The 17,857-nt window shown below is 55.5% G+C and overlaps 2 protein-coding genes across 3 annotated transcripts; one reads left to right on the top strand and one right to left on the bottom strand.

The window, feature by feature from the left end:
* Positions 1-634: 634 nt before the first annotated feature.
* CLRN3 (clarin 3) lies at positions 635-16,640 on the top strand. 2 transcript variants are annotated; one of them, XM_008274846.5, is made up of 4 exons: positions 635-967; positions 7,533-7,712; positions 14,574-14,882; positions 16,004-16,640. In XM_008274846.5, exons 1-3 carry the CDS (start codon positions 739-741, stop codon positions 14,843-14,845), a joined length of 681 nt encoding a protein of 226 aa, XP_008273068.2. In that variant the 5' UTR covers positions 635-738; the 3' UTR covers positions 14,846-14,882; positions 16,004-16,640. The 2 variants fall into 2 exon arrangements, with proteins under 2 accessions (XP_008273068.2, XP_002721295.2); XM_002721249.6 differs by having other exon boundaries at positions 638-967; positions 15,440-16,640.
* On the bottom strand, positions 11,185-14,588 carry LOC149121892 (uncharacterized). Its single transcript, XM_089313816.1, has 2 exons — positions 14,448-14,588; positions 11,185-13,633 (listed from the first exon to the last, which is right to left on the bottom strand). The coding sequence occupies exon 2, from the start codon at positions 12,517-12,519 to the stop codon at positions 11,536-11,538; it is 984 nt and encodes a 327-aa protein (XP_089169942.1). The 5' UTR covers positions 12,520-13,633; positions 14,448-14,588; the 3' UTR covers positions 11,185-11,535.
* Positions 16,641-17,857: the final 1,217 nt, after the last annotated feature.

Consider the following 17,857-nt stretch of genomic DNA (forward strand, 5'->3'; position numbering starts at 1 on the left):
GGCACAAAGAGCTGTAGCAATCAGACAACTGAAGAGGGAGAGAGATGGTGGCCTCTCCAGTCACCGCAGTGCAAACAACGCGCATGCACACAGTGTGGACGAGGACATTTGAAAGGCACACGTTTCCGACAAGGTCTGAAACAGGAGGCCTGAGACACAGTGGGAGTGAAGCTTTCTCTTTCCATTCCGCAGCTGCCTTTGGCCCAGGCCAACCTCTGGAGGGTTTCCTTTTAGGACCAAGGTCAGGGTCAGATCACTATCCAGGGGGGTGGCTCTTGAAGGCCAGGGGCCTTTGCTCCTCTGTTGCTGGCAGCTAGAAGCTGTGACACTTCGGGAGTGCGGACCCTCTACCCCCTTGTTACCGAGGAATTCTAGTCTGGTCCCGACATGGTAGGCTGCACCTGCTCCCGCAGCACCTGACAGAGGATTACAAATTAATCATGTGATTGAGGAAGTCCTCGCAAGACTGTGCCTACCCTTGGTCCCTTGGTCCTGCTGGTTGGTGGTAACCATAGCAACTTCTTACTCCAGGCCAAAGTTCAGCTGCTGTAAACCTTTATGGCCACGTTCATGGCTCAGTGTTCATTAGCATAGCCCTTCCCATGAAGAGCAAGGTTTTATATTCCACAGCCAAGTGTCAAACTCCACTTCTAAATACTGCACTCCGAATGATAAGGTCCAAAAATACTTCAAGACCATCTGTGTTTCTCTACCCTAAGGAACTTGTTTTCCTGAAAAATGCCCACGACGACGAAAACCTTGATGTTCTTGTCGGGCTTCCTCACCAGCCTCGGGGCCTCTGCCGTCATCTGCTCCGTCCTTGGGACACAGGAGTGGGTCACCAGCACGGTGGGCATTAGGGACTCTGTTTCTGACGGCAACGTTATCATCACCTATGGGCTGTCTCGTGGGGAGAGCATTCAGCAACTGAACCTCGGACTTGAAGAACCAACAAAATATTTTGAAGGTAAACGATATGCGAATTTGAATGACTAGGGTAGGGTTGAGTTGAGACGAACGTCATTTCTGTTTGGGGGCCAAGTAAACACTCAGAAGTCAGGTTGAACTCACAATTCTGACATGAGCTAAATTCACCATTTTGTTCTTTTAACTTCCTTGGTTCTGGGCTAAATCATCTGGAGTGACTAAGTTTAAACAGTAACTGTCAAGGATATTGACAAGTGAATAATAAGGTAAACACATATAGTGGTAACACAGTACTCAATAGCCAATAGCAATGCTATAATTTTTAATTGGAGCAATAATCTCTGTCCAGAGCTTTGTAAGTAACATTTATCTAGGAGAAAAAAAATGAAACACATGATCAACGTTTTACTCATATTTCTCAAGTTCATTACTTTAACCAGTTGGAACTTACATTCTCATCAAATTATCACAAATTGTTGGAAATGATATTAGATTTTTGTTTATTAATGTATACTTTACAGGAATTCCTAATTTTTTCAGATTTTTTGTAAAACTACCCTCTTCTAAATGAATGGAAGGTAAAACTCTATTGAGAAGGATAAGTTGATCTAGCTATTACCTGACTTCTGAAACTTGATGTCTGAAAATTTGATGTAAATGAACTTTGTTCTGAACAGTTTCGTACACAGGTTGTATACGGGCATTATCAAGTATTATAAAGTCATTATTTCTGATAAACATGCTTTATTTTCTACCTATAAAAATGTAATATTTGGTTCTTGAATAATGCATAAACCTAGGCGCTCAAGCTCGAGACCCTCACTCAAGGTTTTAGCTCAGGTTTCTGAAATGATCCCCTTGAATCCAAAGCAACATGGTTATGCTTCCAAGCTATAAATTGGTCATTTAGTTGTCAGCAAAAGGCACTCCTCCCCTGGACACACAGCCCCGTCTCAGCTTCCCACCGGGAGCAGGGACATTTGCCACACAGACACTGGAAACTAAGACTTTCGAACGCTCAGTCATACACATGGTTACGTGAGCAGAATTTTTAAAACTGAGAAGTGCACTAGTTCCTGATGTGCTTTAAAAATTGAAACTAAGAAACAGAGCCTACAAATGTTTGGATTTTCATACCGTGTCTGGAGCCTGTTGGCTTTGAGACCAATTTGAGATCCATGGCTTCCGTGGCTGGGGGAGGCCCAGCAAGGGCCAGTTCAGGCCGTAGATTCTGAAATGAGCAAGCAGAATGAAACGGCAATGGCAGATTTCACAGTACCAAAACAATGCAGCCAGCAACAGCTCTGTGGTGGGGAAGGCAACAGGCGACAGTTTCTTCCTGGTGAGGAAACTCTGGGGGTGGACCTGCAGTGCCGGGGCTGTTCAGGCTCCCCAGAGGAGTCTTGGTTGTCCACGGCCAAGTGACAAGGGCCTGTTCCTGCGTGCCCACCATGAGAACATCTTGTAACTCCAAAAGTCGTGGCTATCTGGCTTCAGTTCAGAACCTTTCTGAGCACCTATGTGAGTGGGGGGCACGGGTCCTGAGAGGAGCCGCCTGAAACTCCTGCTGCCTGGTGCCAGGGAGAAACCGCCCCACCCAGTGTGAAGTTCTCCAGGAAGCAAAGGGTGAGGAGGGGGCACGCGTCTGCACAGACTCCTTGAGGACGGGAGCCTGAAAACTGAGTGGGCAGGAAGACGTCAGCTCACAGCTGTGAGAGCTCACTGCCTCCTTGGCTTGGGATCTGGGGCGTCAGGTAAATGGGACCCTTAAAAGGAAGTCACTCCCTTACCTTCATTTTCTTGCAAATACAACTGGGGTCCAAAGGAGCATAATGTGTAATATTTCCTCCCACCGGGAAGAGTGACAAAAGGAATTACGCATGCTTAGGATAAGGGGTTCCTGGGAACCCTGTCTCCAATCACCTTCACGCTGGCCAGAGCAGATCCTTGTCCAGGGTCATTTTGACAAGAAAAGTACTTAGGAAACTCCCTCTTCGTGTGACAGGGGGGTCTCTTGGCTCTAGGACCCAACTTGAGTTGTGAGCATGGGGCACTGTGCACGACCACAATGCCCTTGTTGGAGATGTCTGGGCACCCGCAGGCTGCGACCGAATCCCTGCCTGCCCCGGTGAGACTCACAGCGGATGAGGCCCTGAACTCCTTGTTATTCAACATCTTCTAGGCGGCACCAGTACAGGGGAGGCTGACTCGGGCTTGAGAACCGCTGGCTCTACTCCAGCCAGCCGCCAGGTCCACTGGTGGGCGTTGCTGTGCTGGGCATCACCTTTAAGTTCCTCGCATGTGGAATCTTGAAATGAAATTAGCTTGCTGGGGGCAGCTCTGGAGCAGCCTTGTACATGAGCCTTGTATAAGGTTCCAGCGGAGGCTGAGAGAAAGGCCCAGAAGCCGAAGTGCTTGAATCAATGACCCAGTCACTGGGCAGGGGCTCCTCCTCCTGCCTCCAGTCCCTTTTCTGCACCCATCCTGTTTGTTCTCATGAACTTGACATTGCACTATGGGCCCAAGCTAGTACCAAGGAGGATAGCCCTGCTGCAAAAAAAGGAGTTCATTGCAAAAGGAAGAACAAATGCAGTTCATTGTTCCAGAATGCGTAGAGCCCCTGCCCACTGACTTCTGTGCACACCCCGCCCCATCGCATAGGCGGAGATGCTTTTCCTGTGACCACCCCTGGAGGACGAGAGAACAGAGGGAAACAGGTGCCCCCCGCCCAGGGGTCAGAACTCTAGCAGCTCTCCCAGAGGCTGGGGCACAGCTGGGATTCCCGAGAGAGCTCCCACTTCACGCTCTGGGGTCTGCCGACATCACGAGCTTCTTCAGGGGGATCCTGTGGCCTCCAATGAACTGAACCCAATCAGGTTCCCTGGTGACCAGGTGCTGATGAGGGAGGGAGCAAAAGCAGTTCCCACGCACTCCAGAGCCATTGGCTCTCCTTCAGGGTCCAAGAACTTACCGAGACCGTGACCTTGCAGGGCCAATGGCCAGCAGGTCTGAAAGGTCAAGTTTCCCTGCATGTGGGGAGCCTGGCTGTTGGGATGCTGCTCATGTCTACACATCCTGCCCCACCCAGAAGCACAGTGCTGCCTCCCAGCTGCAGGTCAGCTGGCCCCGTGGGCCCCTCTGTGGCCACATTGCCCTTCCTCTTTCCCGGGACCCCCAGAATCAGGGCAATCAGCTCCCGTTGGGAGGTGCTCTCGATGCAGACGCTTGGCCGTGGAGAGGAAGAACAAGGACAGCATGCGCGTGCTAATTTTGTGGGCAGAGAGCAGCTGTCAGATGCTGTGAGGTTTATTGTTCCACTCTTGCTAACTCCGACCAAATGTGCAGCTCTCATTCTCTGTACCCGGCGGCAGGGGCTAGAAGGGAGATGGCAGCTGTCATACCTGGTGGCAGGGAATTTGGAAGGCTGGACCTTTCATTCTTACAAGGCAGCAGTAAGATAAATTGTCCCCTTCATGCACTGCCAAGCAGGCGAGGACAGATTCGAGCTTGACCTCCTCTTGGAAACCACGATGCCTACTGCAGCTTTAACAAATATCCAGGACAAGGCCGGACCGCAGTGAAACTCTATTGCACTGTGAGGAAGTCAGAATGTTGGCCATTTTAAAAAATCCATTTACTTATTTTATTTATTCAAAAGAGATAGATATCAATGTCCCATCAGCTGGTCCACACCTCCAAATGCCCACAATAACCAGGGCTGCCAGAAGCCAGGAGCCAGCAACTCAGCTGGGTCTTGCACTTATGTGGCAGGGACCCAACTACTTGAGCCGTCACCTGGTGCCTCGCGGGGCACGTGACTAGGAAGCTGGAGTTGGCAGCTGAGCTCAAACTTGCACCCAGGCACTCCGCTGCAGGACACGAGTGTCCCCGGTGCTTCCTAACTCCTGGGCTGAGCACCTGCCCCGTTTCTCACTCTGAGCTCTCTATTTTCTAGTTAGGCATCCCACTATTTCCTGGGCACTGCCACACCTGCGAAGGCCAGAGTTCCTTTAGTGGCCAGGTGAGCGCGTTGTCCCCCTGAGCACAGGAGAGTCTGGGGGTGGGGCGGGAAGGGGTCCAGCCTCAGTGACTCAGCAGGGAGGCATGTGCAATGCTGGCCTCACCTCTGGCCAGGTGTGTCCCAGGGCCCGCTGTGGTTTCCTCCTACCATTCTCTGCTTTCACCTTGGGCTAACTCGGAGCCACACAAATCCCCCAACAACGAGCGAGCGGGAAGGAGAGGGGAGGCCCGGCCTGAGGTCAGGGAGGGAGCCGTCCTGGTCGGTGGTGGTCTCAAGCCCATTCTCGCAGAGGGCCAGGTCCATCGGCTCCCACCCTCCCCAGCCGGCCAGCAGCAAGTGAGAGCTCACAGGATGATGCGTTCTCTGTCATGCACAGCTGCGAGGGGCTCTGCCGAGACAGAACCGGGCTCTGCTTAACCGGATTGCGACAGAGCCCTGGCCCCTGCAGGCACCAGGCGGCAGTCCCTGTGTCCCTGTGTCCCTGTGAGCTGAACTTTGCTCCCAGCCTCCCCTGAGGAGTAGAACGCTCTCCAGCCAGGCCCGTGATGTCATTGTCTGCAGGTCCCTGGGCTGATAAGGGCCCCGCTTCCGCTCTGCTCCTCATTCTTCTGGGCATTTCAAGGAGTCGTTCCCTCCCCCTGCCCTGATCTCTGGCCTCCCCTCCCCTCCCCCTCCCTCTCAGGTGGCCTGTGGGCCTTGTGCTTCCCTGGGTCTCTCCCCGCGCCTGTCCTGGGGGTGTCTACAGTTCTGGGCTCAGCCAGGAAGCACCGCTCCCTGTGGGTGAGGGTACTGACCAGGAGGCCCTTCTGCCCCCCACCTGTGAGGACCTGGCCCACGTGCTTGCTGACCACGTCTGGCTCACGCCCACCCTGTGTTAGACGACTGCCGACTAGAAAGCAAACACAAGCAAAGTGAACAAGTGGAGTGCACATGCTCAGAAATGCACCGAGAGGTTGTCACATCTCCTCGGGGTCTGTGTCCGTTCAGGTCGGGAGGTGTGGAGCGGGCTCACCCGGGTGCAGGCCGGCTGGGGCCCCGGTTCCCACTTGACAAAGGTCGCTCGGGGATGTGGCCGGTGATGCACCAGGGGCACTGTGCCTGGCAGGAGCAGGCCGTGGGTTTTATGGGGTTCCAGAGCGGGGCCAGGGCTGGGAACAAGTTATGCAGCTGCAGGGTTGGGCTCCACACAATGAGGGACTCCCAAACACTGGAGGAGAGCCGGGGAGCAAACGGGAGCCTCACCAAGAATCTCTTGCTGCTGGGACCTGTGTTAGGGGGAGGACAGCGCCCCATCCGGGTCTCCAAGCTGCCACGCCCTGTGCAGTGAGACTCCGGGGCCCGGGAGGAAAGGTCTGGGCTCCTGGGCAAATCATCCAAGGAGCTCCGTGCCTTGTCCTGAAACAGGAAGTCCTACCTGCCCAGTCTTACCTGAGCTGTCTGGTTTCTGTTTTGAGAGCTGCTCTGGGATAGGGGTGGGAGAGGCTCCATGGTGCTCCCACTGGGGACCTGAGAAACAGGGACAGAAACAGCTCCTTCCTGCGTGTTCTTACGCAGCCAGCGGCTGCGGGCATTGCGCCTCGGGGTGCCCAGCGATAGTCTCAGTGTCATCCTCTCTGAGATCCTTCCTCCTTGTGGCTTCCGGAGACCAGCTCTGTGCACACGCGGGCCAGCATGACAGAGCTCACTGGGAGCTGGTAGGCACCCGCAGGGGTTGTGGCCAGGAAGCAGGCAGAGGAGGCAGGTGCACAGGGAAGATGGAGGAGGCGGCCAGAAGCCGGAGAAGATCAAAAACAGGAACTGGTGGCTCACCAGCGACCCAGGGTACCACTGTTGCATTTTACATGGAGGTAGGCGCCTCCGCAGCTCCTCTGCGTTTACGGAAAAGGCCGATGTGGTAAAACGCTGTTGGAATTCTGGTGAGTTTAGCTTGGAAACAATTCTGAAAGCTCAGCCAAGATCACCGCCGGTGTTGGAGCCTTGGGCCCAGGGTGCTCTCTGCCCCCAGGGAAGGAGCGCCTGGCACCCAGGTTTGCACCTGCAGGAGCCATTATCCTACTGCATTGCAGCCTTGGGCTGAACCCCCCTGGTCCCCTCCGTCAGCCCTTTCCCTCCCGTCTTTGCTGTTCACTGCCCCAGGCTCCCTGGTTTCCCTCGGCAGCGTGGTGCTATGGGGTCCTCCCTGTGCACAGGTTCTCAGGGCGGCCCACCCTCTACCTGTGTCCGGCTGGAAGCAGAGTTCATGGGATACTCTCTACGGCAAAACTGTGGTGAAGCACCCGGGCCTGCACTTACCAATGGGAGCGGTGAGGGCCCTCTGAGAGGCACACCGCCCTCGGGAGCTCCAGCTTGGGGTGCGTGTCCAGTTATGGGAAGCAGGTGGTCGCGCTCACCGACCCACAGGCCCGGCTGCTGGACGCAGTGAGGAGGGCGGGTGCTGCTCCTGGGCCGGTTAGGGGCTCACAGCTTCTCTCCCTGGCGTGCGACAGCACTGAGCCCAGCACCCGTGGAGGCTGGGTGTGGAGGAACGCCAGACTACAGCTGGGACTTGCGTGTGGGGCTCCGCACTTACCACACACTGTTTTAGTCTTAGGAGTCTTGAACAACTCTTCTCAAAAAGCCCTGCATGTGGTGACCATCCTGTTCCTGGCCCTCAGCCTGTGCGCCTCGCTGCTGAGCTGCGGGTTCACGTTCTACAACAGCGTCAGCAACCCCTACCAGACCTTCCTGGGCCCCGTGGGGGTGTACACCTGGAACGGACTCAGCGGTGAGTGTGTCCCGAGAACCCTGGCTCCCAGCCTCCGTGTCCCGGGGCCCATGACGTGCCGGGTCTTATGCTGGCTGCTGGGGTGTGCTCTTGTCAGTCGACAGCGTTTCGTCAGTGTCTCTGGAAGCAAAATCTGCTTCAAATGTGCAGAGTGGGGGAGGCGGAGGTGTTAAAATAGGTGACATCGTAATGCCCTCGCTTCTGAAACCCTCGTGTGAGGAGTTGAATGAAACACACATAAACCATCACAACATGCACAGGCCTCCTCCTGGGCTGTAGCTGGGCCTCCTAGGAGGGACGGCAGGCACACACTGGCACACACAGTGCACTCACAGGCACGCATACACACACGGGCATGCACAGTACACCCACAGGCACGCACAGTACACTCACAGGCACACACAGTACACTCACAAGCACACATACACACACAGGCACGCACAGTACACCCACAGGCACACACAGTACACCCACAGGAACGCATACACACACGGGCATGCACAGCACACCCACAGGCACACACAGTACACTCACAGGCACACACAGTACACTCACAGGCACGCACAGCACACCCACAGGCACACACAGTACACTCACAGGCACACACAGTACACTCACAGGCACGCACAGTACACCCACAGGCACACACAGTACACTCACAGGCACGCACAGTACACTCACAGGCACACACAGCGCACTCACAGGCACGCACAGCACACTCACAGGCACACACAGTACACTCACAGGCACGCACAGCACACCCACAGGCACACACAGTACACTCACAGGCACGCACAGCACACTCACAGGCACACACAGTACACTCACAGGCACGCACAGTACACCCACAGGCACACACAGTACACCCACAGGCATGCACAGTACACTCACAGGCATGCACAGTACACCCACAGGCACACACAGTGCACCCACAGGCATGCACGGTACACTCACAGGCACACACAGTACACCCACAGGCACACACAGTACACTCACAGGCATGCACAGTACACCCACAGGCACACACAGTGCACCCACAGGCACACACAGTACACCCACAGGCACACACAGTACACTCACAGGCATGCACAGTACACCCACAGGCACGCACAGTACACCCACAGGCACACACAGTACACTCACAGGCATGCACAGTACACTCACAGGCACGCACAGTACACTCACAGGCACACACAGTACACCCACAGGCACGCACAGTACACTCACAGGCACACACAGTACACCCACAGGCACGCACAGCACACTCACAGGCACACACAGTACACCCACAGGCACACACAGTGTACCCACAGGCACACACAGTACACTCACAGGCACACAGCACACTCACCGGCACGCACAGTACACCCACAGGCACACACAGTACACCCACAGGCACACACAGTACACTCACAGGCACACACAGTACACCCACAGGCACACACAGTACACTCACAAGCATGCACAGTACACCCACAGGCACACACAGTGCACCCACAGGCACGCACAGTGCACCCACAGGCACGCACAGTACACTCACAGGCACACAGTACACTCACAGGCACGCACAGTGCACCCACAGGCACGCACAGCACACTCACAGGCATGCACAGTACACCCACAGGCACGCATACACACACAGGCACATGATACACAGGCACACGCATACACACGCATATACACGCAGCACATACATGGGCACACACATACACACAAGGGCACACGCAGTATACACACAGGCACACTCAGCACACATAGTACACATGCAGTACACACATGGACACATACAGTACATGCATGGGCACACATATACACACACGGGCACACACAGACACACATGCACATGCAGTACACACATGGGCACACACAGTACACATGAACACATGGGCACATGCAGCACATACATGGGCACACACATACACACAAGGGCACATGCAGTATACACACAGTCACACTCAGCACACATAGTACACATGCAGCACACTCATGGACACATACAGTACATACTTGGGCACACATATACACACACGGGCACACACAGACACACATGCACACACATGCACATGCAGTACACACAGGGGCACACACTACGCATGCACACATGGGCACACACAGCACACACAGGCACACACATACCCATGGGCACACGCAGCACACACACAGGCACACAATGCACACGCTTGTGTATTTTTGTTTTCACCTCCACACAACAAGAGTTGTCTTGGGCTCCCAAGGGGACACACTTTATGTCATTTAGGGGGCTCTCTGGTCAGCACCCTACTTGTGGGTTCTCCGTGAGCTCAGGGTGTTGCTCCATCAACACCAGTGTGAAAACATCAATCTCCCAAGTACTCAGGCTGTCTCTTTCAAGGGCAGGGTGTTGGGGTGCAGGACCGTGACCCCACTCTGACTCATAGGGTGTTGGGGTGCAGGACCGTGACCCCACTCTGACTCGTGGGGTGTTTGACCCTCACTGGGTTTTTCCCTGGCTGTGTAGCAGCCACCTCTGCCCAGAGGCGGGGCCAGGGCCTCTCAGCCCCAACCCTCCTGCCTTGTTGGCCATGACCCCTGCACCTTCCAGGCAGCCAGGGTTCTCCTGTTCGCACTCCCTCTCCACCACGGAAACCTGACCTTGGGGAGGATTCCAGGGGGCTTTGTGGAAGTTTCCACGACGCATCTTGACACAGCTTCAAATGGTCAAGCACAGGAAAGATGCTCTCGATATCAGAGTGACAGGAAGCCTCGAGGAGGACCGGCGGAAGCCTCCTCCTGTCCCTGGTGGGAGGCCATGCTTCTGCTAGGTTGATGCAGTGGCCAGAGGAGACCTATGCCCCACGCCACGGTGATCGGCTGCAATGAGCTGGAGTCGGGTGAACAACTGGCTCTCTGTGGGTGGGGAAGGGGGAAGGAGAGGAAGAAGTCCGGACTGACTCAGCCGATCTGGCCAGCATAGCCACGCCCACTGCACCACTCTCTCTCCTGTTCCCAGTGCAAGGTTCCCAAATGTGGAGCTGAGATGTGCAAGCAGCCGCAGCCTAGCACTGGCTGGAGGACGAAGGCAGCATTTGGAAGTGCAAGGAGGGGACAGGAGCCCCAAGCCAGGCTGCCAGTGCAAACTGGGACTGTGGTCACATTACACACTCACGCTTCGGCTCTGAGTTTGGAGCCAGCCACATTCACGTATGAGGGGTTTCCCGAAGCTTCACAGGACACGCATATTGTGAAAACCCTACACGTGGGCGTCAAAAATTCCTTACCCCGAAACAACCGACCTTTTAATTCTGTCTTTCACTACTTGGAATCCCCTCGCCTGAGCGGCTGCCCCTTTTCCTCTGTGTCTTTGCTACCCTGCTGGTGAGAGCAAACAAGCCCCTGAGGGGGCCCCCACCTTGTGAGGTTCCTGGAGCGAGGGTCCCTGATTCCCAGCCCAGGGACTTGGTTTCAGGCTCAGACCGGCTCACCAGGCGCTGGGTTCCCTGTCCCAGGGATTCCTGTGACTACAGTTTGCCCCAGGGTAACCAAACCATAGGCAAACCAATCTGAGGCTGACAAGGAAAAGAATCAGAATTGATGGCTTTTATTTTGATTTGTGCAGTCAGGGAAGCAGCGGCCCCAGGCGTGGCTGGGTTCAGGGTTTCAGCCAGGGTCCCCGGAACTGCCCCCTCGTCCTACTCCCTCTCTTGATTTCCTCGGCCCCTAAGCAGCTGCTCCCCAATAAAGCTCGGGTGGTGGCCAGCCCCCAGGGTCATTGCCAATGGCAGCAGCTCGGGGTTGGGGGGGTACTTGTTTCCCAGCAGTCAAGAGAGTCCTGGCCCGGCTCTCACTAGAATCTCCCCCTTATCCCTCTGCCAGTCTCTGTGACCGGCAGCTTTGAATTCACCAGCAATCCGCTCCCTGACCAAGGACTGCTGCCCGCCTTGGAGCTGGGGTTGGGGTCTGCCCTTCCCCAGCTGTGGGGCAGTGAGGGAGGACGAGAGGCTTCCTGGAGGAGACAGACACAGGCGCTAATGCCAGAGTGAGGCTGGGGTGGGGCCAGAGGGGTGGGGTGTGGAGCCCGCAGGGTCAGAGCTGACCGGAAGGGAATCAGGTCCCACTGGCTGTGGCTCCTGCGCCCCTTTCCCTTCGGGGTCAGGAGCAGACTGACGTGGCACGTGGAGGCGAGATGCACGTTTGTCAAGGAGAGCCCAGCAGAAGGGCGCCAGAAGCCTTGGCCCCGGCCGATGGCTACTTCTGTCCACAAAGAATTGTGTGATGGACAGGCAGGGTCCCGACCTTCCTTCCGCCCAGGGTCAGTTCTGCCCCGCGAGAGGCTGTGGGGTGGGTGAGAAACTGCAAGGCAGATGAACTGGGAGCAGCTGGTGTGGGGGGAGCCTTCCCAAGCCCTGCCGCCCTGGGACCCTAAAGCTCGGAACTCTGACCTTTGCCCCCTGTTTGTCCTGGGGCACCTCCCTGTCTTCACGGCGGTGAGGGCTGAGATCGCCCTTCCTGGCAGCAGGAAGGCAGGGTCAGGCCGACTGCGGAAGGTCCTGGGGCCAGGGCCAAGTGTGGCGGACCCCACCAGCTCTGGGTTGGACAAACTCTCCTGGGCTGGCAGAGGCTGGAGGGCCCAGCGGGGCAGGGGAGGGAGCGGGTTCCTGGCTCCTTTCTGACACAGCAGGAGTGGGCCCTGCTGGAGAAGAACAGCGGCTCCACCTCCCTGGGCCGCATGCCTGCTGTCCTCACAGGCCTGCTGCCGCTGGACACTGGCCGCAGAGGAGGCCGCTGGGGACCGCAGGAGGATGGGAGGTGTTAAAATAGGTGACGTCATAACGCCTTTGCTTCGGAAACCCTAGTGTGAGGAGTCAGCCCAGAAGGAACTTCGTGGACTTCCTGCCTCCTGTGCCTTTGGGTTCCTGAGGAACCCAGAGAGCAAAGCACGTGACCTACAGGAAGCCTGGCCCCAGCAGGTGCACCTAGCCTTTGGGGGCTCCTCATCAACCCCCCAGGCCCCCTCAGCTCTGGGTCAAGTCTCTGTCCTAGAAAGCTGCAGAAGCCCGGTCACCCGAGGCGGCCTGGAGTCCAGGACCCCGGAAATCTCGTCCCAAGGGGGCCTCAGGGTGGCCTTGCAGGGCCGCCCACGCGGAAGCAGCGTTTCGCCCTGTCTGTCCTGCTCTTTGATGAGTCAGCTTTTACACGGAGCTTCACAAGAGGAAAATGAGTGTAATTAAGGTGTGTGAGGCGCCGGGGAGAATTCAGACTCAAAGCCACGAGGCTGCAGACGAAGGTCTGGCACCAAGGGCTGTTGAAACATCTCCCCCGGCCAGCACCCTCTGATCAGGGCTGTGGACGCCGTGGGGAAACGCTGCCCGGACGTGGGGTTCAGCCGGCACCCCTGACACCCACACATCCGGGCACTTCTGCACATCCTGTGTGCATGTCAGCAGAAGAGGCTCTCGGGGTGGGGCCTAAGGGAATTCTGCCCTTTCGACTCCCTGGAGACCACATTCGCAGGGCCAGACCCTGACCACCAAGGGTCCATGGGGTGTGAGTCACACACATCACACACTGCTCCCATTTCAAGGGCACAGGGCAGCACTTGCTGGCACGGTCTCGGAGGCGGGCAGTTTTATTTTTTACTTATTAAAGAGTTATTTATTTGAAAAACGAAGTTACAGAGAGAGAGAGAGAAGGAGAGATAGAGAGATTTACCATCTGCTGGTTCACACTCCAAATGGTCACAGTGGCCAGGGCTGAGCCAGGCCAAAGCCAAGAGCCTGGAACTCTATGCGGTGTTCCCAGTGGGTGCAGGGGCCCAAGCTCTTGGGTCATTTTCTGCTGCCTTCCCAGGCAACTTAGCAGAGAGCTGGACTGGAAATGGAGCAACCTGGACTGGAACCGCTGCCCATGTGGGATGCTGGCATCGCAGGTGTCGCCTCGACCTGCTGTATCACAAGGCCGGCCCCTCACAGTCAGTGTTGGAAGATTTTCATCATTGCCAACAAAGCCCCACGCCCAGCACCTGCCTCCACCCCCATCCCACCTGCAGCGCTAAGAACCCGCAACCTGCTTTCTTGTCTATCTGAGCCCCTTGGGAAGCGGAGGAGTGAGGCTGAGGGAAGGGAGGCCACTTGTCCACTAGCGTATGGCTGGGCACCCTGAGCCCTGCTCCCTCCAGCCTACCTGGTAGGCTCAAGGTGACACTCTGAGGCCTAGGAAATGCTCTCTAGTGAAGACAAAAAAAGGAAAGATAAAAAGAGAAAGCACATATTTTCTAGAATGAGGTGGGCGCGGAGATCCGTCCTTGGTCGATGTTCTGTGCCATGGCGTCGTGGACAATGACACGCAGCTCTGCAGGGCTGTCCTGGCTCAGTATCTGGTGCTTCCAACCTTGTGGTGTCTCCCCATCTCTCACTGTGCCCCCATGCTCTGCACCCACCGCCCACCGGATCTTGTGGAGGCTGGCACACCCATCTGCCATCTGGCTGTTCCTCTTCCACGTTCCACGTCCTGTCCATCCGTCCAACACCTGCAGTTTCCCTACTGACTCCCATTCACACATCCACCCCTACTCAGCACACCTGCTACATGTGCTGCCCTGGAAAGTGGACCAGCTAGGCAACCAGCTGTGGACCAGCTAGGGTTGAGCTGTAGACCAGCTGCTTCTCAGAGGGCTGGAGCCTGCCTGTTTGCTCTTGGTCGCACGTTGCCCTGCACAGCTGCCAGCATTTTGTGCCTGGAATTGAGGGGGTGTGTGACCTTGACGTCCTCCCTAGTGCTTTCAAGAATGCAGTCCTCAGTGTGGATGCCCAGCAAATGTCAGAAGGTGAGTGATGTTGAAACATGGATGGCTGTGTCACTTACGAAACTCCACCTTCTTCCCAGCATCCTTCGTCTTCGTGGCCATGATGCTGTTTGTGGGAAACACGCAGTCCCATCATCTCTCGGAAGAGCTGTCCCGGCTGCTTTACCCAACAGTCACCACGACCAGCTCCACCCACAGTTACGGCCACTCGTTCTGGCTCATCCTGCTTGTCATTCTTCTCAATGTCGCCACTGTGGTCATCATCATTTTCTACCAGAAGGCCAGATACCAGCGGAGGCAGGAGCAGAAAAAGCCGCTGGAGTTCGCTCCGCGGGATGGGATTTTGTTCTGATGCTGGCCTCTCATCTCTCTCTGTGTGCCGGCTCCAGGTGAGTTTCTGGGACCATCAGCCACGATGCTCTTTATAGCCGCGGTCCCCTTGAAAAGGGCTTTTCCCACAAAGGTGGGGAGATGAAGGGGAAAGCGCTCGGGTCCATGCAGCGTTCAAAGCGGCATGGACAAAGCTGCTGGACTCTCTGACCCGGCCTCGCCGTGTGAAGTCATCGCGGTCTGTGCTCTGTGCCCTTCTCTGAGCAACCCCAAGCGCGTTAGCGCCGGTGACCCAGGCTCTGCAGGAAGGACCGCGCGCTTGATCGTGCTCTGTGGGGGCGACTCCTAGGTACTCAGGGTTCAGAACACGGCTTCGCAGGACCAGGCATTCGAGACACAGAGGAAATGACCTCCGTCCTCCGTCCCCAGTTGCTGACACATTCTAACCCAGTGGAGATAAAAGAGCCGACGTGTGGTCCTCGCACCTGTTTTTGAGGTTCCCAGGTGTGGTTTTTGGAGGGAAGAGATTGGGAGTGAGAAGATCAGGGAAAGCTAAGAATGATAGCCCTGGGGCCCGAGTGCTAAGGAGGCTGAATCTGTATTTTCGGTTTTGTAGCATCGCGGTGAACTCAGTCAAAATGGAAGTGAAACGTTGTTCAAGTTCAGCTGCCGCCCAGTGCCTGCTTCCTGTGCTGTGGCTGGGGGTGGAGTTTGTCAGGTGCAAGCGTTTCCCCCAGCAGCAGACACCTGCCCCTGCCCCTGCCCCGGCCAGAGGCTGGGGCAGAGGTGAATGACAACTCTCAGGCCCTCATCCCCGCCCCCAGCTCAGGGCCGGGACAGAGGCGTGGGGTAGCCCTCGAAGGACAAGCTCCTGGCTTCATGAAAACACAGTGCACACCAGGAAAGTGGCCGCAGAGGCATCAGCATGGGTCTGACCTACTTTGCCAGTGGTGTGTGTTTCCAGGAATTCACTCGGAGAATCTCTAGATCTTGGCTACCCCGCAGCTTACCACGCTGAGCGCGGCTAAGAGTCGTCGTCTGGCACATCTTGAAGGAACGAGCGCCAGAAGCAGCAGAACTCCCTGGGCATAATTTGCAAGGCAACAACTCTTCAGACAGAGAAAATAGCGTTTATGAAGCCATCATGGACGAATGCCCTTCCCCGTTCTTATTTTTTTAGCAATCTTTCTTAGAGGGATGACGTGACAGGACCAGACCTGAGTTCTCCCCAATGGAGCGCACTGTCAGAGGTCAGAGGTCGAGACAGACCTTCGGAAAGCAATCACTTCAAGCAGGACGTAAGTGCAAAATCCTGCTCACGTTCAAAAGGTCAGTTCTGTCACCTCCCATCCGAAAGCCGCGCTAACCCACTTATTCTAGTCTACGACCTTACTATGGAACTTAGACTTCTCTGAAAAATCTAATCAACAGATTTTCAAAATTCTTTGAATCCATAAGTGTTTATGTTGCTGGAAGTTTTGACTTTTGTAACTCATTGTGACAGCGTGGTCAAGTAAGGAAGAGGAAACAGACAGGGGTAAGAAAGCACACAAACGGGTGCTAGACAGACACGCGCACAAGGAAGCATCACAGAGTGATGAGAGCCTGCTCTTCTCACTGAGCGCTCGAGCAGGGCTGGGTCTCCCTGGAGGAACCTTGTCCCCATCCGTAACTCACAGGTGGCCTCAAAGGAGCCCTTTAAAATTTGGGAATCGGGTCCATGGACCGACCCATGCTGTACAGTTCAGGAGATGAAGACCATGGCTCCCTAATGTGTCGAGAAGGTGTTGAAATGACATGTGGGTATCCAGTAGAAAGCTTAGGAAGCAAAAGCAGGCTTGGACACTCCCAGCAGGCGTGGGCAGCGCGGAAGTTGTCCAGGACACAGCTCCCCGTCCCAGCCTACGACCTGGGTCTTTCAGTGCCTGCTCACGGCACAGCAAGGCAGGCTCAGCTCAAGAATGAAGACCTGTTGGTCTGAAACAACACGATCGACATGTGTTCTCACACTCGATGGAATGCATCTGAATCCGTCTCCAGGATTAGAATGTTTCAGGGCCCGTGATATGGCCCCCTGCTACTGCATGTGGTCTTAGCACGATGAGCTGGGTTATAAGGTTCATTGCAAAATAAATAAATTATATAAAATGACACACTCTTCAATTTTATAAAAGCAAGTAGTCTATGATGATAGTTTTGCAGAAGTCAATATTTTACATTAGGGGCTGACGCAGTGACGTAGTAGGTTAAGCCTCAGCTTGTAGTGCTGGCATCTGCTACGGGCGCCAGTTCGAGTCCCAGCTGCTCCACTTCAGATCCATCCCCTGCTCACGCACCTGGGAAATCAGTGAAAGATGCCCAAATACTTGGGATCCTGCACCCACATGGGAGACTAGGAAGAAGCTCCTGGCTCCTGGCTTCAGCCTGGCTGAGCCCACACCTTTGCGGCCATGTGGGTAGTGAACCACGGGATGGAAGATTCTCTCTTTCTCCCCCCTCCCTTTCAAATAAATAAATCCATTTTTAACAAAGAGCTTTACATTAATGTCAGAATGATTGGGCTCTCCCATAAGTGGGTATTTGCAAAACACAGTGGGAAATAAAGTTAACCTCCAGGCAGGCAAAGGTAACCTGCAAGTGAACTTTGCCATCATCATTAGCATTTTTAAAATTTCTTATTTGTTTATTTGAAAGGCAGAGTTACAAACCGCAAGAGAGCTCTTCCATTGGCGGTTTACTCCCCAAATTGCTGTAATGGCCCGGGCTGTGCCAGACCAAAACCAGGAGCCTGGGACCCGATCTGAATCTTCACACGAGTGGCAGGGTCCCAGACACTTGGGCCGTCTTCCTCTGCTTTCGCAGGTGCATTGGCAGGGAGCCGGAGCAGAAGTGGAGCCGCCGGGACTCAAATCGCAGCTCGTTCGGGATGCTGGTGTCGCAGGCGGTAGCTTCACCAGCTGCGCACAACACAGGCCCCCGCTAGGGTTTTGTTGGTCATCCACTGTGGATCGGACAGGCAGGGACTGCTGTCTCT

Source organism: Oryctolagus cuniculus, chromosome 15, assembly GCF_051225735.1.
Source record: "Oryctolagus cuniculus isolate XC-2025 breed Fujian yellow rabbit chromosome 15, ASM5122573v1, whole genome shotgun sequence".
NCBI lineage: Eukaryota > Metazoa > Chordata > Mammalia > Lagomorpha > Leporidae > Oryctolagus > Oryctolagus cuniculus.

Bases quoted from the DNA above. Each gene is read 5' to 3' on its own strand.
- CLRN3 (XM_008274846.5), top strand. From the start codon at position 739: ATGCCCACGACGACGAAAACCTTGATGTTCTTGTCGGGCTTCCTCACC. The intron at 968-7,532 runs GTAAACGATATG...ACACTGTTTTAG, and splicing joins ACCAACAAAATATTTTGAAG to TCTTAGGAGTCTTGAACAAC. The intron at 7,713-14,573 runs GTGAGTGTGTCC...CCTTCTTCCCAG, and splicing joins CACCTGGAACGGACTCAGCG to CATCCTTCGTCTTCGTGGCC.
- LOC149121892 (XM_089313816.1), bottom strand. From the start codon at position 12,519: ATGACGTCACCTATTTTAACACCTCCCATCCTCCTGCGGTCCCCAGCG.